The 26660-nt window shown below is 40.0% G+C and overlaps 3 protein-coding genes across 3 annotated transcripts in view; 1 reads left to right on the top strand and 2 right to left on the bottom strand. All coding sequences in view use genetic code 11, as the record gives it.

Annotated features, from left to right (window-relative positions):
• Positions 1-9034: 9034 nt before the first annotated feature.
• EGR_03976 (hypothetical protein) lies at positions 9035-15215 on the top strand (the record flags this gene model as incomplete). Its single annotated transcript, XM_024493225.1, has 6 exons — positions 9035-9177; positions 9355-9422; positions 10098-10168; positions 11536-11624; positions 13888-13992; positions 15041-15215. The coding sequence occupies 6 exons, from the start codon at positions 9035-9037 to the stop codon at positions 15213-15215; spliced, it is 651 nt and encodes a 216-aa protein (XP_024352324.1).
• Positions 15216-15641: 426 nt separating this feature from the next.
• EGR_03975 (hypothetical protein) lies at positions 15642-17491 on the bottom strand (the record flags this gene model as incomplete). Its single annotated transcript, XM_024493224.1, has 2 exons — positions 15642-16115; positions 17468-17491. 2 exons carry the CDS (start codon positions 17489-17491, stop codon positions 15642-15644), a joined length of 498 nt encoding a protein of 165 aa, XP_024352323.1.
• A 4477-nt stretch (positions 17492-21968) lies between these two features.
• Positions 21969-26660, bottom strand: part of EGR_03974 (Potassium voltage-gated channel subfamily D member 2) — a gene marked incomplete at both ends in the record, with an annotated part of 17288 nt that continues 12596 nt past the window's right edge. Inside the window, 2 exons of the mRNA XM_024493223.1 lie at positions 21969-22232; positions 25296-25901. Coding sequence (XP_024352322.1) covers positions 21969-22232; positions 25296-25901 — 870 coding nt within the window. The remainder of the gene's footprint in view (positions 22233-25295; positions 25902-26660) is intronic.

Here is a 26660-nt window from a genome sequence, read left to right as displayed (position 1 = left end):
CTGCTAGCGAAAGCAAAGCAAATAGTTTAACCACTGCTCCTGTTAGAACCTGTGCTAAATAAAAAGAAAACTTTCTATGTCAACCCCTAGCTGTGGGAGCATTAGCTTAAAAGCCACATGAGGAGGAGTCAGCAGTGTTCTGTGATCATATCAAGACGTAAATCATTAATTACATAAAAGCTTCTAACTTAAAAGGTCACACTTAAGCTCTTTCAAATAAGCTCCTACTTTACGTAATGTAGCTTGCTGTATCCCGATATTCTTCAAAAGTCGGCGAGGCCTTGACATTTCCTGTCTTATGCGCCTCTGTAGCATCAGCCACCCACAACAAACGCCTTCCTCCTACGACTTTCAAGTCTTGAGTATGACAAACTAAATTAGAATCTTGTTTACCACTTTAGCTTCTCGAATTAACCCTTGAGACTTCCTAAGGGGTGAGGTTAATTATTTGCACGAAGAAGGTCCAGGCAACTGTGGGGATAGGGGGAACTTCACAACACCGAGATAGCGATAATCCATGGAGATCGAAGAGTTCATATTTAAATCTACTCCGTTTACAGCATTTAAGTGAAGCGCGAGGAAGAATTACCAAAAGTAGATTTAAACTTAATAAACAGCAACTGACAGAGGATGAAAATGACTGATCATGCTACCACTTTAGTGTCACTGCCATATGCTGCTAGGCAGTGTGGCTCATATTTTGACACAGTGTACCCTTCAGGAGTTGTACAATTTGCGGGTGAGGATTCCCTTGCCTCTTTAGGCACAAAAAAGATGTGATAGGAGGGATATATTCCCCCTAGGCCTTAAAAGAGCCACAAAGTCTACTTAATTGTCCATCTTACGAATGCTAACCCGCCTCCTTTATTTGTCACCCAAAATGCTTCAATTTGGCACAGATGTTTAGCCTTTAGAATTAAAAACTGGAAGGAACTAAAATAGCTACCAGTTTTGTAGACAATTTAATGCAGTATAATGTGTCTAAAACCCCGACTCTTGGCTTAAATTTGCAGAATTAAATTATTTATTATTTTATTTAAAAAGCGAAGCAATTTGTGTTTATTGTGTGAAAAGCCTGGTGGAAGAACTTCCTTCACGCTGCAACACGTCTATTGTTTGGCTAACCCTTCCTTTTTGTTTTTGAGGGCACTTAAGGCTCCGCCCCTGTACATCGGCTAGACGACATGGTCTTTGGGCCATGTCAATGGCTTTCAGCCCTTCTCCACGTCGGCAGTGCATATTTAGCCTATGTATTATGCCTTATGTCGGCTTCAGCGGGGTGTTGGGGTGCTACAATACCATTAACTTACCAATAGACGATTTATTGTCTCAAAGATGTGGAGAAAGCTCTACTAGGAATGAGGAGATGGTAAACAGATGAAAATAATTCTTGGCCTGAATTCTAATTTCTTACAGCCACATGGCGTTTAAAAGTGTAGATGGCTGTAAAATTTGCTTCCCAAAATTTTCCGTGGTTACGGCAATACCAAAATATAACCATTGCTTGATATAGAAGTGCGATCATTTTTCTGTGGATGATTGGATTCCTTTAGTTAGTCCTCTCACATGGCAAATACTTGAGAAACAGGGTTAAAAATTGGTTTTCCTGAGATTCAAAGATAATTTAAAAAACATAGTATTTGTCTCTTTTTTGGGATTATTTTCGAAAAGAAGACAAGATTCCGTCTTAACTTTACACCTGATTCATCTTGAAGACAGTATATGGAGGAGTTATAGGCCAAAGATGCGTGAAGATATGTTGATAGGAGTGAAGTAGGGGAGCCACGGACCACAATAGTGGCCGAATCCTGGTTTAACTGAGGCGTCCGTCTAGGTGCACATACGAATCGAACAAACTTTGCTCTGCTAAAATACTGTAATACTTTGCTACTTTAACTGTTCGTTTTAGCTATGCGGGTACTGAAGGGTCCCGCCTTAGTAGTTGCGCTGGGCATAATGGCGTGCAAGAAATACCAGTAGTCCCCTTTCCTTCTGTACTTCACCAATACATTTCTCAACCTAGTATTATGACCTCTTTAGACCTCAGGGGCGGCTCATGGCTCTGCATTGGTGTTAGCAGATAGCAAATCCAGTCCTAAAGCATAACATCTTTGATTTCTATTACTGAATGCCCAGTATGAGACGGATGAAAGAAAGGCATATGCTGAAGGTGAAAGAACCTGTGATGACCTCTAAGTGAACGTTCAAAAGTGAAGTCTACCTTTGGCAGCTACTCCAGTCCCCGTGTTCTGCAAAAATGCTATTAGCAACTAAAGCGACACTAGCCATGATTTTGAACCACCTGGTAAAGCTCGTTAAGGAAATGTCTGCTGTACATATATGAAGATGCCATTTAGGCGAACAACCGATACCTCCTATACCTCTCTATTAGCTGGAGAGAACCCAAATAGTTATGGCTGGGCATCATTGAAGTGAGAACAAAGTATCGAGGAGGGGCGGATAATTTTAAACCCCGTTTCATCAAATTCATTTGCTTTTAGGTTAGCTTTCCTGCAATTGGCAATGAACATACGTGATAATCTGCATATTTCACTCCCTTAACGCAATTCTCAAAGTGGATGAAACTCCAGATCCAGTAAAATAGCTAAAAGAGAGAGCGGTGACGTTGCATTCTGATATTCTCTCAGATGGCGGCAAATTGGATGACTGGTGCAGCTGGTTCGTTGGTGGTTGTCCTTACAGCACCGAACGCGTTGAGATCGCCCATAACATTTTAAATAAAAATGGTCAAACAGTGAATACTTGTAAAATAAAATGTCACTAAATGATATTTCATCTCCTTTTTACTTTACAATTTTTGTAGGTAAGAGACCGTTCACCCGTCAGCCTTGTGATCCATCCTTCTCGCGTCAAGCCAATCCAGGTAGACATTTTTGTGGGGCATGAGGGTGAGTTAAATGCTTCCTGAATGCAGAGGAAAGACGGGTTGGAGTTGACCAAGGAAAGCGCCGAGGATGACACTCAAAGAGGGGAAAGGTTATGTAGTTCTTTGTTTGCTTGTTTGGCTCTTCGTTTTATTTACGGGGCCCTGTTGCTGTTCTTCGGGTGGGTGGCAAAGCCTCCGGACCATGTTAATAGTCCCTCAACCCTTCCATATGTTGGCAATACCTGATCTATCCCAGTATTATAACTTCCCTTGTCTTCGGACGTGTCTCCAGGGGCTATTTAAGAAATTATCAGGGTTATGGGAGAGTTTCAGGTGCAATTCTAACTACAGATTTGGATATTTTAAAAGAATCCTTAAACGGTAGCTCCATATCCGAAGAGTAAATAAACCCATATAAGATGCTGTTTTTGGCGTTCTACTTGACGTTCAATTCCTCCCTATTCAAAAAGAATAAAGGCATAAACTTCAATGTCACAACTGTGACCTTCGATATGTTTTGTTCTTCAAATGTAAAATAAAACGACTTTAGCGAAGTCTATAACCCCTAGAAGGGTTACATTGTCGAGCCCAAGTCCGTTCCAGAGCCTTCATGAGAATTGTTGTAGAAACAGCAGAGGGCTGGTTGGCTGTCAATAGAACACCATGCAAATTAGCGGGGAACTGAAATCTGCAGAGCTCAAAGTAGCGGTGTAGATAAAATGTAATTTACGTAAAATCACTTTTTTCTGCATGTTCAGGAATTTAGCAGTGTATGGGAGTAAACTGCTAGTAGACTGAGAGAGGCAAATTCCCAATGTGCTCTGCAGCAATTTGAGGTTCCATATTTTAATTAAGACAACATGGAAATGTTTGCCAATCGCCCCTAAATTGGACTCCCATTATACTCCTACAGAGTCGGCCACAAAACCAATCCCACGTGTTTTTCCAAAGCCAACTACTGACCGCTCAACACCTCCATAAAGCCCACCATAGACAAAATACTTAAGCAATGCACAAGTTTGAAATTTTAATAGTTTTTGGCGCCGTTGCAGCTTAAAAATCAGTTTCTTCATCTCCTTTACTCCCATTTTGGAGCACTTCTATATGTCATAAGAAACAAAAGGTAAAAATTTTAGTTTTTGGGTATTATTTTAAATAATTTTCGTTGAACAGTATGCTAGACAAAGTTCTGGGGTATTTCTGTGGAGTGCTCAACTCTTATCAGCAACTGGAGAGAATTGAGGCATCACTTTTGTCTGCTCTCCCAATCAGACAGCTATTGAGTGTGAAAAGAACTCCTTTTTTAGGTATTTTTTACTGCTTTTATTGTCTAATGCAATATTTTGCACCCTCAATTTAATCCAGCTGATTAATTACTCAAACTCACTCTTGGTTGCCATAAAGTTGAAAATATTTCATCATCAAAATAATTTTCCCAAATTTTTGCCTCTATTTTGAGACCGCTGATGAAGTGGAAACTTCGTCAAAATTTTAGAAAATCTCTTTTTTCAAAAGGATTTATGAGATGCACTGGATGAAGAGCTTTGATAACTTTGATTTAAACTTGGTCACAACGAGACCTAATTTGACAGCAAAGCTTTATACCCCCTGCTCCAAAATAAGGCTTTCAGTTTGTTAAAAAGAATACTGCGAAGGGGTCATACAATAATTTTTTGCTTTTATTTATTGCTATTGCAAAATTTCAAGAATGCCAAATATTCTTGACGAAGGGGGAAATAATTGGGCATGGGTGTAATATCCGTAAAAGTGCAGTAGGAGAGCGTCGCGCAATGTTTTGATTGTTTGTTCAACTTTCCACTTTGGTTACATGGGCACTTAAAGCTCCGCCTTGGTTTTCCTTCTGGACAGCTTGGCCATTCGCGCATGCCATACCCTTTCCCCCCAACACTTCTCTATATCGCCACTGCCCAAGTACTTTGTCTTAGTTTTTCTTCCGTGAAGACTCAGACGCTACATTGGTGACAGTGGAATGCAGGCCCAATCTCAAATGACAACCGCCCAAATTTCTATTACTGTGTGCTAAACGTTAATGATGAAAAAGTCATACGCTGCAGAGAGGTAAATCTGTGACCACTCTGAATAATAGGACTGAAAATGACGTCTACCTTAAGCAACTACTCTAGCCTGTGCTCTACAGGAATACCATTAATTAACAAAGCAATACTAGACACAAACCATCTGGAAACGTTTGTTATGGAGCTGTTTTTACGGTACCTGCATGAAGATATCCATTAAGCTAACACGCGACATCTCCTCCACCTTTCTAATAGCGAATTAACCCTGATAGATATTATTGGGAACAAATTTTCAAGGAGGGAGACTTTATTCGGAGGAATTGACTATACTTTTACGACAGTGCTCTTACGACTAGCGATCGGCATGCGTGACGGCCTGCGCATTCTCTCTTTCCTAATACACTTTCTGAACATAAGGAAGCTCTACAGCCAGTGAACTCCCTAAAAGCGACCATTGACGTTGCATTCAGATATTCTCTGTTACGTGCAAATTCGATGACTAGGGCGTCTGGTCCGTTTTTCCTGTTTTTAGAGCATCGACTGCGCTGTAACGTCCGGCGTGGGAGATTGACCAAGAGTAGCACTGGATTAGATGCTTTGTGCTGACCTGATTATTTGTTTAACCCTTCGTTTCGGTTACGCGAACAATTGGGGCTCTGCGGTTGCAGTTCCACTGGACGGCATGTCCCAGAGGCCCATGCCCAGCCCTCCTGTATATCGGCAATGCTTTTGCCATCCTAGTGTTGTGATTTGCTTCGTCTTCAGAGCAAATGATTGCCTTCTTTTAGAGAAAAAATAGTGTTCTTTCGTAGCTTTTCGATTCATAAATTTCTTTCTAACTTTTAACTAGTCAGAGAGAATACTCAGTGAATTTTTTAAAAATGTATAGTGAACCAGATGGATCCGAATGAAGGAAGGGTACTTTAATATGATGGAATTTTACAGAGAGGTTAAATGTAAAGTTGCTTTGCTTCAAATATACATTTAGGCCGAGCTGAATAAAATAATGTCCAGTTTTTTCGACATTCATTTTACGCAAAAATACTTCAATTGCATTCTTGTTCAAGTGTATAAAAGAATATTTATAGCATAAAAAGACGAGTTTTCGTGTCTGGGTCCGCAAAAATCGCTCAAAGGAGGAAATGTAACAACAACAGCAGCTGATATCTGCATCTGCAACAACCCATCACATATATTTGGCCTTCGCATTTATCTACCTCAGCTTGATTTCAACATACGTTGGGAATGTTTTTTGTCACTTTATGGCAGGTGATGGGCCCCAGGTCTTGTAGCAAACAAATTGGCCGAGTTAAAGAGGAGGATTATGGTGATGAGGATTTTGATCTTGAATTGCGAAAATTCCTCCTCAAACACGAAGCCCTTAAACAGGTGTTTGCAAGTGAGGTTATAGAAAGAGGACATTTGGCTTTTCAGCAGGCTCTAGAACGAATAACACGCCATAGTGTACTCAAAAACAATTTTTGTTTATTGCCACGATTCATTAGAAAACCTATGAAAAGGGGAACATCAGGTCCCAGGGGCTTGGTGTAAAAGCATTTGCGTACATGTGCAACTCACCGACAGTCACCGACATCACCTGTAAACGAGTGTAGGTAGCAAAGAAAAGTAAGTAGCGCTATTCAATGGCCATAGCGTAGATAGCGCAACCTTGTGGCAATCCTGCAATATCTCAGCTAAGGAAAGTATGTTCCTCTTAGCGGTATACAAAAATAGTCGATTTTAGAAATATCTCGTAATCTCAGAGAGAACTGTAAGAAAAGCTTAAAGCAATGAACGAAACAACCAAATTTTTCCGCAAAACATAAGCAAATACTGGCATAACTCATGTTATCGAGGACGACATTAAAGGGTGATCAGTGTTGATCTAATTTTCAGAGTCTATTTAACAATAATGCAACAACTAAAAGTTCCCACATCCAACTCTATTCAAAAAAAAGTGAAATGCTGGTCTACGAGTGTCTAGAGTAATGGGGAAAAATGATGAGCCATAGAAATATAAAGGTGCTAAGTAAGTACAATTTTGTCTTAAGTGGAAAATTCAATAGTTGCAGAAAATTTCCAAAGCTATGCTTCATTCGTTAAACTAATCTCCATTGCAATCTTCCATTCTTCGTCAACCGAACACAAGGGGTTGTAAATCTCACCAAACAAATTGCCCTGACGTTAGAACAAAACAGCACAACCCCAGACACCACCGTGTACATCACACTTTCACTTCACAAATTCACACGTGATCATGGGATTGTTGAATGATAATGTGAAGGAAGGGTGATAATTACTTTGGGTGTGGAGAAATATCCCCAAGAGAATACAGAGCATGAGATGAGGATGAGATAGGGCAATGCAATTTCGCCTTTCCTCCTTCCCTCTTCCCCTAATTGAAATACATCCCTTCCCATGGGTCAGTTTTGTGGCAAGCAATATGAAATCAAGCGCAGGTTTAACCACCCCCTAGCACACACTCCGAGAAGAGGGCTGCACCGCAGACTCAACTATTCCTGCGCACAATCTCATACTACTTGCCGCAAAACTGACCCATGGGAAGGGATGTATTTCAATTAGGGGAAGAGAGAAGGAGGAAAGGCGAAATTGCATTGCCCTATCTCATCCTCATCTCATGCCCTGTATTCTCTTGGGGATATTTCTCCACACCCAAAATAATTATCACCCTTCCTTCACATTATCATTCAACAATCCCATGATCACGTGTGAATTTGTGAAGTGAAAGTGTGATGTACACGGTGGTGTCTGGGGTTGTGCTGTTTTGTTCTAACGTCAGGGCAATTTGTTTGGTGAGATTTACAACCCCTTGTGTTCGGTTGACGAAGAATGGAAGATTGCAATGGAGATTAGTTTAACGAATGAAGCATAGCTTTGGGAAATTTCTGCAATTACTGAGTCTTTTTGCATTGGTTTATGTCAAGGAAAAGGAGACATTGCGATGGTTTTATCATGAACTACTGCCTTGCGAGGCATTGTGATATCATGTTTTGCTACGTTAATTAAAAATATATTTCTTTTATACTTCATTGTAATTTTGGATGAATTTTGATAGAGTAGGTCTTAAATCTGCTCAGAATTCAACTTCACGTACTTTTAGTTATAAAACTTGTCTAAGTGTTTTTGAGTTCAATCCTTTAGAGTTAAGATATCATTTTTAAAAGGGAAATTTACAGGTTGACTTTCACAAAGTGCATAATACGTTCTTGTACTTCCATTTAATTGGTTTGTATTTGACCTTAACTCCTGGGAAGACATTAAGATTTTGCAGTCGTGGGACATTGTGATGAGATTCCGCTACTTGATGTTCGTCGGCATGTTGTACCCTAGAATCGCCCTGTCTCACAAAAAGCCCATCCTAAAGGCTATTCCACCAAGCAGAATCACAAGCTGCGGCTGCTGGAAAGCCCGCATATTCAAAGGTATATGGAAAAGTCAAATAACCTAGTAAAAATGAAAGCGTTATCTTATTTTTTAAATATCATTTCAATACTTTGATGGTTTGTTAAACTCTTCGTTTTGGCTACGTAAGCACTGAAGGCCATGATAATTGTACTTCTGCCCCGCAGCCTAGCCTTTAGGCCATATTAGTAGTCCCCAACCCATCTCTACTCCTGCAACACACATTTTGTCCGAATGTTATGTCTTCTTTCATCTACACGCAAGACTTGGGGCTGTACATTGGTGGCAGAGGAAAGCTAATCGGATCCTGAAAGACATTTGCCCTGGTTTACCCCATTAAATGCTAAAATTTAACATGACAAAAGAAGGACATATGCTGTGAGTGGGAGAATTTTCGACAACCCCTGACAGAAGCTTTCAAAATAGCATCTACCCTCGGTAACTACCCGAATTCTGTGTTCTGCAGGGAAGCTATTAACAACTGCGGCGACTCTAGCTGTGAACCATCTGAAAAAATTTGGTATTGAGCTGTCCACGGTATCTGTATAAGTGAACACGCAACACCTCCGCCTCTCTGCTAGTTGGATCAAACCTGGATGAATATATATATATGGCTGGGCAGCACTGAGGTGATGATGATGTGGCAAGGAGGAATAGACGCGAAGCCCTATCCCCACGAAACTATTTTATGCCCCGTCCTTTATTAAATGACAAGCAAAACTGTCATCAATGCGCATTACTAAAGGGTAAGGAGAAGAAAAATTCATCGATAGCTAACTCTAGAATTAAATGGCAGAGGGGAAAAGATCATCGTTTGCTATCATCACCGATGTTCAGAGTGAGGAGGCATTGTAATAACACCGACTATTTAAAGGACGAGGGGTATTCAACTCACATGAAGTAAAGCAGACTTCAAAATTTTGCCCTAAAATATGGTCTTAAAGTTAGAGAAACTATCAGTGATGGTAGAAATTTTCAAATGTGATTTAAAATAGTACATAAATACAGGGTTGTCGCAGTTTTCAACAAAACCAAGATGAATATGGTGGTCCTTAATGGAAGTAATTTAACCAAAAGTTACCTTGATATCGCTTTTTGATCTTATCATACATAACAGATAAAAATACTTGTTTCCATATTCTCAGCGTAAAAAAAACACTTAATCATTTTTGACATCTAGTTCTTAAGAAGAGCTGTCTAAATAACTGGATGGATGTAAGAAAGCTGTATCAGAATAGGACAATTTAATGACTTTGTCGTTTCGTTGAGGAATTGTAGGGAATCGAGAGACCTTAAGTATCTTTAAGACATATAAATACTTAATATGTCATCTATGCAAGTAGTGATAAAAATGAAAGTCACTCTGTCCATGGGCTGGTCCCATAAAGGCCGTTCAACTCAAACAGGGACCCACGAATTTGTGCAGAAAAAAAACAAAGCGCAAAATGCTCAAAATAAATCTATTTTTGACTTGGAAAAACTACAAAACTTTGGAACATAAAGATTTATCTGCATGAATGAATCTTCATCGAATTACTCGTTTTGCTTTACCATCGGTGTTGAATGCTTCCACTACTTTGGTGCTCGTTTTGATGCCTGAGTGACCTAGCGCACCACGTTTTCGTCACATACAATGTTATAATCCGGGAAGTCCTGGCTTTCCTTGTCAACATAATTCTTCAATTTATTGCGCCATTCAAGCCTTCTTCAGTGGCTTAAAGGGCAAATAGTAATTTTAATATTTCTTAAAGAAAATTTCTTCAAGTGCACGATTTTACAGCCAGCCATGTCTAGCAGACATCCAGGTATCAATATTAGGGAGGTATGAAAAAAATTTCGAGATATTCACATTAAGTCTAGACAGAGAATGCATTTCGCAGAAACTGCAAACAAATCTGCAATGCAAGTCAAGTGACCAAAATACTTGGCCAATTGTCGGTATAACTCGCTGTACAAACGTATATGGGTGAGTATTGCCGTACAGGGCTCCTAAATGTGTTCTGTACTGCTATCCTTTTCAATCCAATCCACACCCATATCCTTAGATGTCGGTTGAACTAACTGGCTGGGTGCGATTCCAGCTTGTCCGGCTCACGGACCGAGCTGGACTAAATTTCAAACTCGAGGCTGAAAGAGCTTTTACTTCATTTGTTGTGTAGCATTTGAAGAGGAAAAAAAGCTTTAAATATGATCCTGGTGGTGGATCACTCAAAGCTGGCTGCATCGCTTTTGGAGGGGCAGCATTTTTTATGATCTCAGCAAATACGTTCCACCCGCTAGCTAATACATTAATAGGCAAAAATTAACTTCAACCACTAACTCGCGTAAGTTATAAAACCAAGATCTTTATGTTAGATTGACTGAATAACCTTTGATGGGAAATGTTCTTCTTGCTTTTGTATTCGGAGTTTACCGCACCATCCATGTTTTATTTGCGCAAGTGACACTTTTGCAGACTTTCAGAATACCAAACAGTAATAGTGGCACCGATCTCGTCCACTCAGTGCAACACAACTGGATAATATGGAAGAAAAATTTCCTTTTATTCTTGATTAAAAAATCCAGGACTAGAGAAACAATAAAATGTAGTCCTATTCTCAGACTCATTCATGCCTTAGGAATAGGGGGTGGGGAAAGAAGAGGTGAAATATTGTCTTCCCCCATCTATATTATCCACATTCCCTCTTTTACCATTGTGGTTCACACGATTGTCATCTTTTCTTGGCATTGTCATGCAAAATAATCACATGATCGCATGTAAAATAGGGTAGACAATTGAGAAATAATTGGGAGAGAAACGGAGGTGGCCTGGACTATAGCTGGGCTGTTTACCTCAGGAGGCTTACTGCTGTGTAAGAGTGGAATTTGTAGTACGGCTCTGGCTCATTAAGGAAGAATTAAAGATTCCAATGTTAAGTAGTCCAAAAATCAAGCGCATGATGTTAAAAAGCCTTAAAAACTTAAAACAGTAGAAGGTAAATTAAAGTGCTGTCATTTAGTACTAGGTGAACACTTGACAATATGTGAGTAGTTATTCAGGAGTCAAAAAAAGATACATAATTAGATGTCATTTATGACACCGACAGTAAGGAAAAGGGGAGGTCCGCATATCCACTTGGCAGATACGACAGTGTCATGATGTTCTGGTGATAGAATTATTTGAAAATTACTTTCAAGTATCCATTTTAGAAAAAAGCTGACACTTTGCCAAAAACGGTTCAACGCCTCAATAGCTTTTTAGGAGTGAAGGAAAATTCCGCACTTTTAAGCAAAATAAAGTAAAATATTTTTCCCTGCCATCAGTCGTGATTTTGCGAGCTATTGCATTTGCGTCAGAAAGGGTGTGAAAAAAGATGCTATCTGAGCTGCCAACCCCAAGTAGCAACCGAACAAAAATTATAAATCACACCATTTGCAAAATCTCACATAAACTCTAAAATTTACCTCCTTTACACAGATATTATCATCTTCACCGAAAAGGCTGTAAAAGTGCTATTTCCAATTGAATCCCTCGGTAATACTCAATGGGCAGAAACACCGTACCTAGAGGATATGCCAATAGAAAAAAAGGGAACATAAAATTAAGGACGTACAATTTACTATAAGGTAAATATTGTAATTCCTTTGTCCCTATTGTAACACCAAGAGTTGGGTTGCTTTGTAGAAGGCGACCGAATGGGTTCACGCAGTTTCCTCAAGTAAACAAGACGGGTTTCCTGAAATATGACATTCGTCAAAAGAGTCAACATAGCAAATTATTAAACATTTCTAGTGAGACACAGGCTAGAATGACCTGAGCAAAACAAATTGACTCTAGGATCAAGCGGATTAGACCTAGCAACTTCTGTTGCTATCTTACTTCTAATATCCAACTCTTCCTTAACATTTTTACCTCTACCTCTCTTGCTGTTTCAATGGTAATGCAAAAGTCTTCATGGGGATGATCATGAAGGTTTTCTCCGTATTGTTCAAGTGATTCTGAATGCCGAATTACTCGATTTATACTTTTGAGTCATCTCTATTCGGCACCTTCTGCTACCACCCACCCCAACTTCTCAGACTGCTGTGAAATAAATGGGATGCAATTAGACTCGGTTCCTGAAGTAGGCAAACTCGAGTCACATTCATCCAGTTAGTTTACTTAGCATTTAATGATGTGAGAGTGGGCTGAGAATAAAGGGAATATAGTAGGGAGCACATTAAGGGATACCGCACCAATCAACCCACACATATCTATGCAAGTTACACTAAGTCACTACAGCTAGCTTTATCCAAAACCGTACAAGCCTTTTTACCATTTAATAATCAAAAGTAGTACTAAAAACAATAATTAACACTTAGGAGGATACAGTGAAATCTCTAACATAGGCAGATTATGCTATGGAAACTTCCACCTGAAATCTACTGAAAAGTAAAATAAGTAGCAATTCCCCCTCAGCGTAATGATAGTGACACCTTTGAAATTATTAGTAGAATTTCATGTTATTGCACTGGTTAGTAGTTAAGGAAGGGTCACTGTCGAGAAGGCGGAATTTACCATCAGCATGACCAGTGAAAGCGACATGGCCATTAAAACCTCGTTATGGCAGGACGATGTGATGGCATTTTATTACATAGAACAGCAGCCAAATCAAATGAATTATAAGAAATTAAAAATCTTTTAACTCGTTACTGAAGCATATGTGCTTTCATTCGGTGGTGAAGTTCAAAACTGGTTCTAGGTACATGGCTTCTGTTGCGTTCACCAAAAAACAGTAAAAAACGTCCTCTATTTCTATTTTTGAACGACAATATTGCGAAGAATTTGTCAAGTACGAACAAAAGTGTCATAAGTGGTAAGTATTCTAGGGAAAGATGGGACAGAGTCCATGAATATAAGATGATTTGCGTTGTTGAACTAAGTCCATTTGACAGTTACAACTGCCTGCTTGTCCCACGAGGAGGCAATGGGACTAAGAGCATTGCCAAAAATAACCGGCATGCTTAGGGTGATGGCAAAAACCTCTTTGCTGTAAAAAAGTGTAGACACTTGATGCAGAAAATTTTACTAATGCAGGAGAGAAAGAAGAGCGATTCTGTTTGTAGACTACTTATAACGTTTTCCGCGCGCCCAAACCACACATCTTTTTTAAACGTTCCCATGCATGTTTAATGGAGAAGAAAGAGGAATTTCATTATCTATAAGGCTGTTACTACCACCTTTTCCTCTTCCAGAAAGTCTTGAGATAAAATAGCACTACACTGTGGGTTATCCATAAACGAGAGGACATTAAAATTGTGTTGTATTCGGACAACATTCGTAAATTGGTAGCCCCAAAACCCAATGTAATATACGACAAATTTCTATCAATTAAGTGAAGGTCCGAAATGTATCCAAAAGGTACCGATTATATCGTCATTTACCAAACTCAAGCATAAAGTTAATGTATTATGCCATGCATTAAATTTTTGAGAATTTGAGCTTCTAAATTCGCAAGCTGTAAGCACCTATTCTGTGGGACCCTAAGAGAAAATTCCTACAATAAGTTGGAAATTTTTTAGCAAGAACCAGTTGCAACCCCAAGAAATTCAAAATTCTTCCAAAAATATATGCTTTTTTGTTTTTCAAGCCCACCTAATGGCTTACAATTTGTTAACTTCAAAGTGGTATGCAATACTTTAATTGTTGGCTAAACTCTACACTTTTGTTTCATAAACTCTGCCTTCGTACTTCCCCTGAGCGGCTGGCCTCCAGGCTATGTCAGTAGACCTCCGGCCCTCCTGTGCGTCGGGTGGTCTAGGTGCGCTACATTAGCAGCGGCGGGAAGCGAACCCGATCCAAAGGGACGAATACCCTGATTTCTCTCAATGAATGCCAAAACTCAATGTGACTGAGAAAGGTCATGTGCTGCGGATGGAAGAATCTGTAACGATCTCTGACAGAAAGGTAAAAAGCGACGTCTACCCTCGGCAACTGCCCCAATCTCATGTTCTGCGGAAAAGCTAACAAAAAGTGAAGTGATACTAACCGTAAATCATCCGGATTAGCTAGCTACGGAGTTGTTTACGCCACCTGTACGAAGATGTCAATGATTTAAACACGCGATACCTCCTCCAACTCTCTATTAGCTAGACAGAACCCAGACAGATATGGTTGGGTAGCACTGAAGTGAGGGCAAATTTACAAGGTGGAATAGACACGAAACATTATTTCCATAAAACTGTTTTACACACAGGCGCTTATCAAATGACTCTGCCTTGAGGCCAGCGTTTATACAATTAGCGATGGGCATACGTGATGGCATGCGCATTACCCCTTCCCCCAATACAGTTACCAAATTGGACGTTACTGCAGATCTAGTAGAATTGCCAAGAGGGGATCAGTAGCGATGCAGCTAAACACCTCCTTAAATGCGCGCAAATTCCATGGCTGGCGAGGTTGGTTGGTGGGTGCTTTCTTAGATTACCCAATCGCGTTGTAATGGCCGACGCGAGAGGTTGACCAAGGGCGTCCATGGGGACGGCGCCCAAGAGGAGAGGAGGGCGGCTATGCAGTATCTTGGTTAACTCTTCTCTACGTGGGGACATCTTGGGGCGCTGCAGTAGTGCAGAGGATGCTTTCTGCTTTTCAACTTCCAGCCAACAATCAACTCAGAGCATGCACGGAAAATAATCAAAAGTGGCCGACATTTAAAAAAACTACACGAATTTAAAGTGGAATACCGGCCCTGCATTTCCAAATCACTTTGGGATTTCTTCGAATTTTAGGCAGTAAAATATTATCTCAAGATGTAAATAAACGTAGTGCGAAATATGAAATCACTTGTGATTTAAAAGCTGTTTCGAATTTTCTAACCATCTGCCACGTCAATTTTGTCAAAAAAGGATAGCCGAAGAATGCTGTGCGGATACCTATTTCTCCATGACATTTAACACAAAGTAATTGTCGGTGCAGGAAACTACCTGAATGTTCAGGGCCTTAATGATTGAAAACAATGTTCAATTATTGTAGACTTTTAGAACAAATTTCACGTTTCTAAGCATCCAGTCTGTTCAAAAAAGAAATAAAAGGAATTAGGTGAAGCATAGATTGAATAAGTAAGTGAATCCACAGCAACTAATGGGATGCCTCTTGACTGGATTAGATGTCTCCCACAGGTATTTACTAATTTGTCAAGATTCCACCTATTCCCCTCTCTCAGCATTTTAAGACGAAAGGTTTTGTACATACACATAAGTATTCTTAAAACATGGCACACAATTCTTTACCAAATCACAATACTCGCGCGGGAGTTCGGATATTCAGCACACCGTTCTCAATCACCCTTCTTTGCAACTTCCTCACCGCCGTCCTTGCATTGTGGATGATGTGACTGCGCCCTGGTGCAGTAAGCTGGGTGGAAGACATGGTCCAGACTAGAGGAGCGATCGCTCTCTTTAACGTCTTCACCACCTAGATCTCTCTCCGGCTGATCCCGAGGTGAGATTTCCTCCTGATCTCGGATTGGTGGTTGACGCAGGTGTAGGTGTATAAAAGGGTGGTGATGGTGTTGCTGATTATGGTGCTGTTGACGCTGTTGCTGATTCTGAGACTCAGAGAGGGAAAAGAGGCTGCTGCGCTTGGATCGATTCCCACTTCTGGAACCTGGAAAGCGCAACTGAAGGAAGGAGGAGAAGGATTCACGAGCTGCAACCGCCAGAGTCATGCGCCTTCCTGCAGACTTCTTCCTTCGCGATGAGGGTGAAACTACTGAACAGCTGCACTGATCGCTCCTTGGAGAAGATTTTACCTAGATAGGAAAAAGTTGAAGAACTCTATTAGCTTGAATATGAATAGAATGGTACCTAATTTACTTAGCACATAGAAATAACACCTGCTTAATTTGTCTTCTATATAATTTTTGCGTTCCAAATTAAGTTGCATCTAGTTTTTCCAGGATCTCTGGTGACGTCAGCAAACCCATTTCCAGAGAAACACAATCCTGCTTGTATTGAATGGATGTTGAGCTAAAATACCACAGAATAGAGGGTGGAGCAGTAATGCATTGCATCAAGGTGCCATCGAAACGATGTCGAATTTCAGCAGCAGCCTCAAGCTCGACCAGATTTGATTGAATGGCAAAATTTTGGTGATAATTTGTCTACAAGACTATTTCAATATTTGCGTTGAAAGGAGTGAGGAATGTTCTAGATGGATGGTTGGGTAGCATTTAGATGACACCATTTTGGAAAGAAATAATGAATGCTGTACATTACTCTCAAAATACTTGGAATTGGCCCCTATTGACCGATTTTGTTCATAATATAGGCCAAAATTAGTAGTTTCAGATTTTAAGTTCTTCTGCCAATGTAGAAGAAACATTAAATAACCCTAGCTTCTATCCCACGGTTGATTACACTACAAGCACTATCGTAGTAGAAAAGTTAGGAAGGTGTCGAGGCTAACGGCCATAAAAAGAAAATGCAAAAACGGTATCTGCTTTACTATTACACATTAATTCTCCCATAACTCGACTGCCAAGGTGACAAAGCGGCGTCATGCAAACGAACTCCCAAAAGTTCCAAACACACTTTCATACTTTTAAACCTGTATACTTTATATCGTCTTCGTACTGTCAGTACGCCTTCTATTATATTCGACAAAGCTGTCACAATCTTCGAATCAAATGCCCACAGATCTCTACCATGTTGTCTACGCTTGCACTTCTTTGTTTTAGCTTGATGTACATCTCTTGAAACAATTTGCTGGGGGTGCATTGTGAAGGATTGGCTACTTCTACACTACTGGGGTTTCAAAAGAAACTATTAGTGTAGTTGATTACCTGACAACTAGATAGGAAAAAGGTACATCTGATGAAAACGGCTGAAATCACGACCAATTCTAAGTCGAAAACAGGATTCTCATCAGACCAACACCTTGATCAGTCATTCCACAATGCACTGGCAAGACTAATTCTGTCAAATGGGATAAAGCAGTGGAAAGTTAAGATAACGGGCTTAAATGAGTGGAGAGAGTCGAAACATCTAGTGTACGGAGGAGGGTGAGGGTGCAAAGTACCACCAATACACGCATTATCAAATCTTTAAAGGAATAAAGATCTCCTGTAGTTTGCCACCTTTATGGCAAGTAGTTTCCACATACCTTACCACCGCCTCCAAAGACCATAGTAGCTAAGAGGCTTTTACACTGGCACAATTACCAACATTGTTACGTCTCCAATCGGTCTCACACAGCACCATACTCCCATTAAGCATCTGTAACTCAGCCCACAATTTTCATCCTTCTAGCCTTTGTGGTTATCAAAATTGACCTAATTCAAGATCCAAGGTACATAAGTGGTTTCTAATTAACCACCTACAAAGCTACGCCTTTACTTCTCCATGCTTTTAATACATCAGCAGTGCTTACAGTGGCGAATCGCCTAAGCTGTCTTAAGAGCACCATGCACATTTGAAAGCTGAAAAAGGGAAAAATCTTATGCCAAGGGGGACTGTGTTGCCCGTATGAAAACTTCTAGTAGGTACGATCGCTCCCCATATTGAGTGGTGCAGTCAACCTAGGGAGGACAATTGTTGTTAACATAATTAAAGATAAAACTTACAACCTACTGAAAAACAAGACCAGTGTGCGACGTCCTTTTTGGATTTGACATTTCGTGATTAAATTTCCCTCGTATGATATATTTTAAAAGACATAACACCTCTTTATAAAAAGGCAACTTTTACGAGTAGATGAATGCTTATCTTAAAGGGAACTGGACTAAGCAAGATACATCCCTACCTTGTGTAATGCAAGATGGTGTAGGTAACAAGACGTTGAGGTAGATGGGTGAGTGATACAACAACCACCCAGATGCCATTGCTCGCCCTCTAGCAATACTAACAAAATTTTTGTGCGCATAGCTATTTAACTCAAAATTAGAATTTCTGAGCAAGTGTTTGCAATGTGTAAGTCAAAAATGTCGCTTGAGATAGCATTTTGATGTCATTTAATTTAGTAACACTAAGACAGTTGCTATCTATTGAAACATAAATGAGAAGATCTGATAAAAATAGCCTTTTTTGTTGTGCTTTTCACTAAAGCAAAAGGGTTTTTTCCTTACTAAATGAAATTTGCATGAAACTGCAGAATGTAGGGTAGTTCACTTTCACCAAAGTATGCAAGGTAAAAAAAACGAAAACGAAACTTACCAGAAGCCCATTCACTCGGCACTCTAGAAGTTCTATGGTTTGTAAGTTTACAACTCAAGGCCGATATTTGCTTGTAATGAAAAGAGGTACCTCAACTCCATATCCAAGTAGTACTCGTAAGTAAACCAATTAAGGTGATGCGGCTTATATAAACATATTAAGCAGGTACAGGAATTTTCAAAAGATGCACTTTACTCCTTTAAAGTAACCGCTATTACAACCTACAATTAAATCCCCTCCCAAGGAGACAAATACATGCTGCAAATTTTACTTTTATACAACGTCAAGTCTCTGAAGGCAAACAACTCAGCTCCAGTTCAACACACTTCCGTGTCTGTCTCACTTTTATCTCCCAACCGTGTACTTTATTTCGTATGATTGTCCAATGCCAATGCCAAAAATGATGACAAACATTTACAGCTTGGAAAAAATGTTATCAGAGGAGTAGAGGGGAAGAAATGAGGTGAAGCAGCATCTCTACCCCTTCCATCTCCTTCTCTGCCCCCTCCCGCCTCCTCTTCTAACCTAACTAAAGTGCATATCCTCTCTCGGTTAAATTTCCCGGAATTAAGTCCGAGGCGAGAGGTTTTGCGCTTTCGTTTAGGAATAGGACTTCCTACCTAGAGGTTCATTATTCGTAAGTGCTCCTCAAGAAAAATTCCTTCTTGTGCGCCTCCAAGTTGGATTGTATTGAGGAGGTAGATCTTAGCCACAAATACTGTTTGGTCCACAACCGGTAAATGAGTCGTGAGGAGAAATCAAACAGTAATTTTGGGAAAGCTCACGACACCTTTATTGGCAGTTATGTTAACTGACGACAACGAGTAATTCTTCATCATGAAGACTAGCGAGCCCACTACTTTGTGTTCATGGTGTCCACTGTAGGTCTCTAGCCGTTCAGCTCTTCTGTACGTTGGTTATAAATGATCTTGATGGATGACTGCAGTGCCCAATGAAATGCGACTTTAAGTTTCAATTCTACAGGAAAAAGTGTGATAGCATTCCAGACAGCAAAAATAAGGACCTTTTCATCATGAATAATCTAGGGTCTAATGAACTTGAACTCTAGACAGCTTATTTAAATGTTACTTCTAATCGGTCTGGATAAATTAACGTTAGGCCTGCAAGACGCGTTCTATTCTTGAAATCTCGATCCACTATCCTCGCTGCCTCTTCGTACATATAAAAAACCATTCCTTTACATTCTTGACATTCCATACAACTGCTTCAGCTGTCAATATTACTTCAGCGCTTCAGACATATGCCGTAAAGCCATTTGACGTATTTAGTTGACAGTTTTATTACCCTACATCAGGGGAATTATACCATTACTTCCCTCTTTACCCATGTATGTACATTAAAACATGTATGAAATAAAGCTGTTTCCAAAAATTCCATTTTGAGATCTAATCTAGGTAACAGATGATTTTGGGTTGAAGGTTGGCGTTACAAAGCCTCCCGGATATCTGATTGGAAAGGGCACGCGTTCTTGATATCTTCTCCTTCTCCTCCATTGAAAGCACACTTCCTGCTGTTGAATGTTCTCCCAGATCCTGTGTAAAAGTGCACTAAAGCATAGGTTGGTAGTTCCGGCACCACTTTGTGCTCCACTCTAGCTTTTAATGCCTTATCAAGCAAGAGGCGTAGCACAGGTCAGTTTTATTATCAGGTTGCCCTAAAGTAAAGTATTTGCCTGATTCCGTTCCCCCACCTTAGTCTGGTAATAATTAATCTCCCCCCAAACATTACCAAGTTGCAGTTGCACCAGTACCAGTCAAAATTTGTTTAAATAAAGAAACATTTGTTACCACCTTCATTTTCATTCAAAAGTCATGTGACACCTTCACAACTATCTGCGCTGCGCTCAGTCGAAATTGCTGCACCGGTCCAACTGCAGATGGGATTCGTGCCGCCCAGCAAATCAATCTCCCAACGCCAAATAAGTAATTGCGATTGACATGCGAAAGTGTAACTGCCTCACTCACGCAATAGTATACTAAAACGAGGCAGGTATCAAACGCCTTCTAGACAGGCACTTTGATAAGTTTAAATATGAAGGACAACAATTCCATTGTCCACCTGGTGGATTTTAATTCAAATCCCTCAATTTCGCATTTCTACCGCTAAGTCTTATTAATAAGTTGCCGCTAACGATAATGAATTGATAAAAAAGGGAACACCAAATGTTCTCTGTCCTTCTTTAAGACCAAAAAGCGTTCCATGTAGTGCTATTGGAGGGTGTTGTGCGTTACGTGTAGTGCACACTCCTAAATTTTGTAAATTCAGATTTATTTGAGCAAAACGCAAGAAAAATATCCCAAGTGTTCAAAAATCAAATGTGTGCATACCATTGATTCAACACGATGACGTGAGAAACTAAGCAGCTTAATAAAATGCATTGAGACCTTAAAAATGCGCGGTTGTGCTAGGTTTAATTATCTGCTATTTAAGGGTCATAAACCCAAGATTTATAAAAGATCAAAGGATTTAGTAGGATGATATTATCAAGTAAAGGAATACAATCTATTCCAGCTGAAGATTTATTCACTTTGCCTCTTTAGTGTTCGAGGCGCTACTGCTATCTTAAAGTAATGGCAGCATTTCCCTACCACTTCCGTTGGCAACTCGCGATCCTTCTGTGCATATTTATAACCACATTCATAACCATCTTCCAAATCTACAATTCCTCAATGATGAAAGAAAAGTACAAAGCGCCGTCCAATTTGAGAGCGCAGTGACCCATGGCCATAGCTATGGTTTCGCAATAGGTGCTATTAAAAGATTTCTCTCAATGTGTCTCCGTCCCTATGCCCATCAAAAAAACGAACGACTCTATTAATAGTTACGCAGCCGAACGTTGGCACTTTCTGTATAATTTAGTCCTTTATTTCAAAGGACTACTCCAAATAAATACCATGTCAAAGATAAAAAGTGATCGGCAAGAATCGAAACGAGGTACCTAGGTACCTAGGTCGTGATCTAGCTGGCATGTCAATCCACGGAAATTATTTCTTTATCTGCTTTCTTTAACTTCAATCACATTTCTAGATTATCCCTTATACAAAAGCTATGCTTGATATTTATAACTTGGTAAAATGAACACAAACTGTGAATAACTTCGTAATTGACAATGAAATGAGGCGTAATCTTCAAGACATGAATTTGTCTCGATTTACAAAAACTATGCTAGCTAAAAATAAAACGCCAAGAATTTGATATGGGCGGAAGTAGGAATAAAATGGGCTTGTCTTGCACTTAAGGGGGATAAATAGTTCTGGTTTCCCTTTCAACACACACACATATATGGGGGAGGGGGGGCGATTTAACGAACTGAGAAGCAGGCTTACATTCATGCCGTTATTTGTCACGGCTGTGTGTGCATTCATAATTCATACCAATACCCTCGAGTGCATCCTCGTGCTGTACACAATGCTGGCTTTTCAAAAAAATAATCAAATTACCGTGACAATTTGGAGACACTTCAGTAGGTGCCTATGCTGTTGACGAATCACAGATTGCGCGGCTTCACAGCTGGGACTGATGTGGCCTCGTCGCGTCGTCTGTAAGCTAGGTGATCGTATTTCCACGACCCTGTCTTGATTGCTTTGGCTAGCCAGTTGAGAGGCGTGACTGTCATCAATGAAGAGGGACATTGTTGACTTCTCAACGTGTCTCGTTGCAAGATCGGACAGGGTGTTACTTGTTCCATCACCCACCTAAAAGACGGATTGTAGAAGGGTATTATGGTTGGCATAAAGACATCCCGATCTAATCGCATCAATGCCACAGTTTAAACTGGAAATTGGTGTATTTCTAATGCCTCCGCTCGAGGCAGAAGATTGTAGAGAATTTTGTCATTCGAAGAAATACCCTTTATAATTGTTTAAATACATTGAGGGGAATTTCTTTTGGCTAGCTATGACAAATCACAAACTTCATTTAGACATTTAAAATTTAAGACATACTTGAAAAATTAATGAAATATGCTAGAGTTCATCGATCTTTGCTCCTTTTTCTACTTAAATTTCCGTCCAACAGATCGGAGGAGAAGGCCAATACGAATAGCAATTGATACATTCCGTCACTAGAGCGTCTACGATAGGCTGATTAACAAACAAAAGATTATTCGGCGAGTACGGAAATGAGATTTGATTGCTTAGTTATTTATTTTATCGGGCACGCACCCAGCTAGAGTGCGCGTCTAAGTATTCCTCCCCATTCGAGGGGAAAATCAGCAGAGGTAATAAAACGTGACCTCGTGCTGGAAATTTCAAATATTATGTAAGCGATAAGTAATGAGGGGTCAAGTCTAGTCAATAGGAGTGCAGCTTCGGCTACTGCATCACTAGTGACAGGTGTATGAGAGGTTCTCCTCAAATCGGAACTTTCTAACCCTAAATTCCCAATCCATTTGCGTCGACTTTCCCTTGAAGAGTTAGGTAAATGTACTCCCCTTTTACCCTCCTTCGGTGGTATTAGCTATCCGAATCAACATAGAACAGCCCTTATTGAACTGTGGTTAGATTTCAGTCTCCAAGTTGCTTAATAAATGCAAACGAATGCAAAAAACCTAGACTTTACTTTGCTTGAAGACTCAGGATGTGAACTTATTCGCTAACAGTAAGAGACAGTTAATTGACCTTCGAAAAGGATATTATGAGAAAAATAATTCCCGACTTTGCCAAGTCAAGATGACATTCCAACGCCGGTCAATCCAAACTAACAGTGCGCCCAAAAATCATATCGAAAAGATGCATCGCAATGCCAGCAAACTTTGGTAAACTTTAGAAATTTCAAGGAAATTGCATCGCCGAATTTGCATTTCTCACAGATCTCTTTTGGGAGCTCGGTTAATTCTTTGGAGTCAAATAAAAATACCCAAGAAATCGTGTTCACACCAGATGACTACTTCAATGTAAGGTGAATTGCCTTTGAAAAAGGAAACAAGCATCAAATCATCTAACGCTTCACTATGAATGTCTCCGAAAAAATCGACCATCATAACCCGCAGAAAATGTGTCCAATTTAAAGCTATACGATTCAAAGCTAAAAATCGCAAATATCCTTGTTCTAATGGTGAATTTTGTATAATTTTGCTGCTTTTGCCTCAACGAACTCGATTAAGATAATTACTTTGCGAAACCGGTTATTGTAAACTGGCAAAGAACACATGTCACATATATGTGACACTACAAGCGATTGCAAACCAAAATGACTCACATTTTAAACTATATGCATGTTTAAAGTAGAGTATTTAAAGCAATTCTTTTGGAGTGACTACGATTAAATAATTTCAATTTTTTGATGGGCTAAGGCACGTAACACTTCATTGAAGCAAAGGCCAACATTCTCATTGTTTTAGAATAATAATAATATGTAGTACCGATTTAATCAGTCCTTTTTTGAGTGTTTTGTAGCTTGAGTAAATTTAAGACAAGACTTGGACTTTTTCTTCGTTGAATGCAACGCCTTTTCGGTGCATAGGATGAGGGACTCCAAAAGTGATTGCCGCTAGAAGGAAAGGCCCTCTGCCACCTACTGACACACAGGGATATTAAAAAAAAAACAACTTTTACAGGCAGCGCCCTTAGCTCCTACAGTGAATAAATGCCACCAATATGGGTAGGAATGGGGTCATCTTCTGTTCTTACGCGATTAGGCGGTGATTTAAACCACCCTTAAGAAGTTTGCATCAGGCAACTCCTTAATCAAAGGAGGAGTGCTCTTTCCACCTTATTCAGCTTTGCACAACCAAATTGCGGAATTGTTGTCTGAAGCTGCATGCGTGCAAAACATCAACTTAAAAATAGAAAGTAATGGGTGGAAGCGCAAATGCAACAGTTTTTGTAAATAACATCGATGCGTGATTATGTGGAGAAAAGATTCTTTGGTTTGTATTTGCTTGTGTGATTAACTCGACACAGCATTGCGAAAATAAGCGATAGAGCCATTAAAATACCTACACTGAGACGCACCCACAAAGCACTGTCCCCCATAATTAGGAGTAACTTGTCAAGTAATAAGGGGAACGATAGTCTAAGCAGCTACAGCATTGAAATCAACTAATTAAATGCAAGTTACACATCATTGAAATGGGAATAATAGAGTCCTCATTTAAGGTGCTAAATTGAGACGATTTCCTGGCTCGTGGTCTCGATTAGGGCTCGGTAAAACCTACCGACAATCAAACTTTCTGGTACAGTATTGAAGGTATCAAGTTATTGTTGTCAAGGTCAATAGTAGAGGCTTCCGACTTTTCCTTTTGACACATCTTAAATTCTCATTTATCGGGGAGGTACATCGGCGCAGATAACTTTAATATTGTTTGTCCGCAAAATTAGTAAAGAATAAATGACGAAGACTCCTCGCCGCCATACAGGTATTTAAATGGTCTTCGCCCGGCAAATAAGCCCAAAATACGAAGTAGATGCTATGAGAAAGTATATTTTTGCCGACTTCATTAACAAAATTACTCTACGCAGGCTTGACATCCTCGAATCCCTTTAAAAACAATCCTTTTTGAACTAAAGACCGAATTCAAAACCGAAACCTCACGCGGGCGTGCTTTGCTCGACTATGAAGGATCTATTCTCAAGCAATCAGTTTTATTATTGCAAATCGTATATAGTATATTGAATTCTCACCAAATCCTGGCAATGTATTTCGCCGGTTTAAACTTTTCATGTCTTTCTGATGATTTTGTGTTAAAGAAGAATGTATTTTAAATAAAATAGGCGATTATAGACACAACGGTTAGACTGAAAAGTGCTTAAATTCACCTCAGACTCTCCCAGACGTGAGGTAGTCAGATCCGCAGATTCATACTGACTGTTTTCCTTATCCACACGGATTTGAATTCCGCAGTTGCCCTTCGCTTTCCTCGAGTCGTCATCGACATCACCAGCCTCAGTGACAGTCATGGGAGCCATCGTATCATCCTCATCTTTATCTCCGTTGACACGTTGTTCCTCCAGCGACAGTATCGACTGCCGTTTCGTCGGTTGGTAGGAGTGAGGCGGTAGCCATGGTGACTCGGTTTGTGGCAAGAATCGGACACTTCCAAAGGATTGATTTCGTTTCCGCGGGCCCTCACCACCAGCACCACTAACACCGACATCACCTTTTAACTGTGAGGGAGAGATAAGTGATGGCTGGGGTGGCAGGAGACTGTCATGAGGTGGCATGGAATGGTGACGGACCGTCGAGCTAAAAGTGGTGCGGAGAATGGGTGGATGACCGATGGAAGAGACCATAGAGACTTCAGCATCTCCATTTGCATCGGAATCTGCACCAGAGGAATCCTGGGAGAAAAATACACCACCACCACCTTCAGCGCCGGTGACATCGGATGCCGCACCTTTGCGAATTCTGGCCTTGCGGGCATTCTATTGAAGGAAAAGTGAACTTTGGTTAGTAAATTTGAAGAATAAAGTACTTATTGGTTTGATCTATTCTATAAATGAGTAGTGGCGGGCCACCACGATGTGACATGACTCGGTGAATTGCAAGATGCACCTATCAACATTTTTCTTAAAAAAATTTGTGAAGTCTTTAGAATAGCCTACTTTTTTAATGATCGGATGAATCAAATCGAGATAACTCAAAGCTAAGCATGAAGGAGTAAGATACCACACCGCTCCTCCGCAGTGAGTGAATGCGCCTTAACCTAAAGGATCTATTTTCAAATAAGTGGTGACCGAAGGATTTCTTAAAATCCGGCATCGCCTAATGAAATATTTTAATAAATTTTATAAAATACAACAAAACATTTCCTGAAATTTCATATACCATAAAGCACAGAACAGAATTCTACATTGTGCTCTCTGCCTGCTTCATCCTGATTTCGGTCCAACCTCATTTCATCAAATGTCGGTTGACCTGACCTGATGTATATGATCCAAACTTATCTGCCTAATAAATCATGTTGAATTTGGCTTCAAAGGTGTAGAGAAACTCCTAGAAAAAGCAATTGTGTTGTAATTAGATGTGTGGTGTAAAAAGTACACAGCTTAAAAATAGTTACATCATGTAGAAGAAGACTCTCTGGTCTTCATTAGTTAGAAAATGCATGTCGCTATAGAACAAGCCAAGGATTTTCCTGAAAGCAATGTTTACTGTGAGTGATGAAATAAATGGTTTATATC

Source organism: Echinococcus granulosus (assembly GCF_000524195.1).
Source record: "Echinococcus granulosus chromosome Unknown EG_S00023, whole genome shotgun sequence".
Classification (NCBI taxonomy): Eukaryota; Metazoa; Platyhelminthes; class Cestoda; order Cyclophyllidea; family Taeniidae; genus Echinococcus; species Echinococcus granulosus.
The sequence above is the reverse complement of the archived record's forward strand: the minus strand, read 5'-3'. Positions and strand labels throughout refer to the sequence as shown.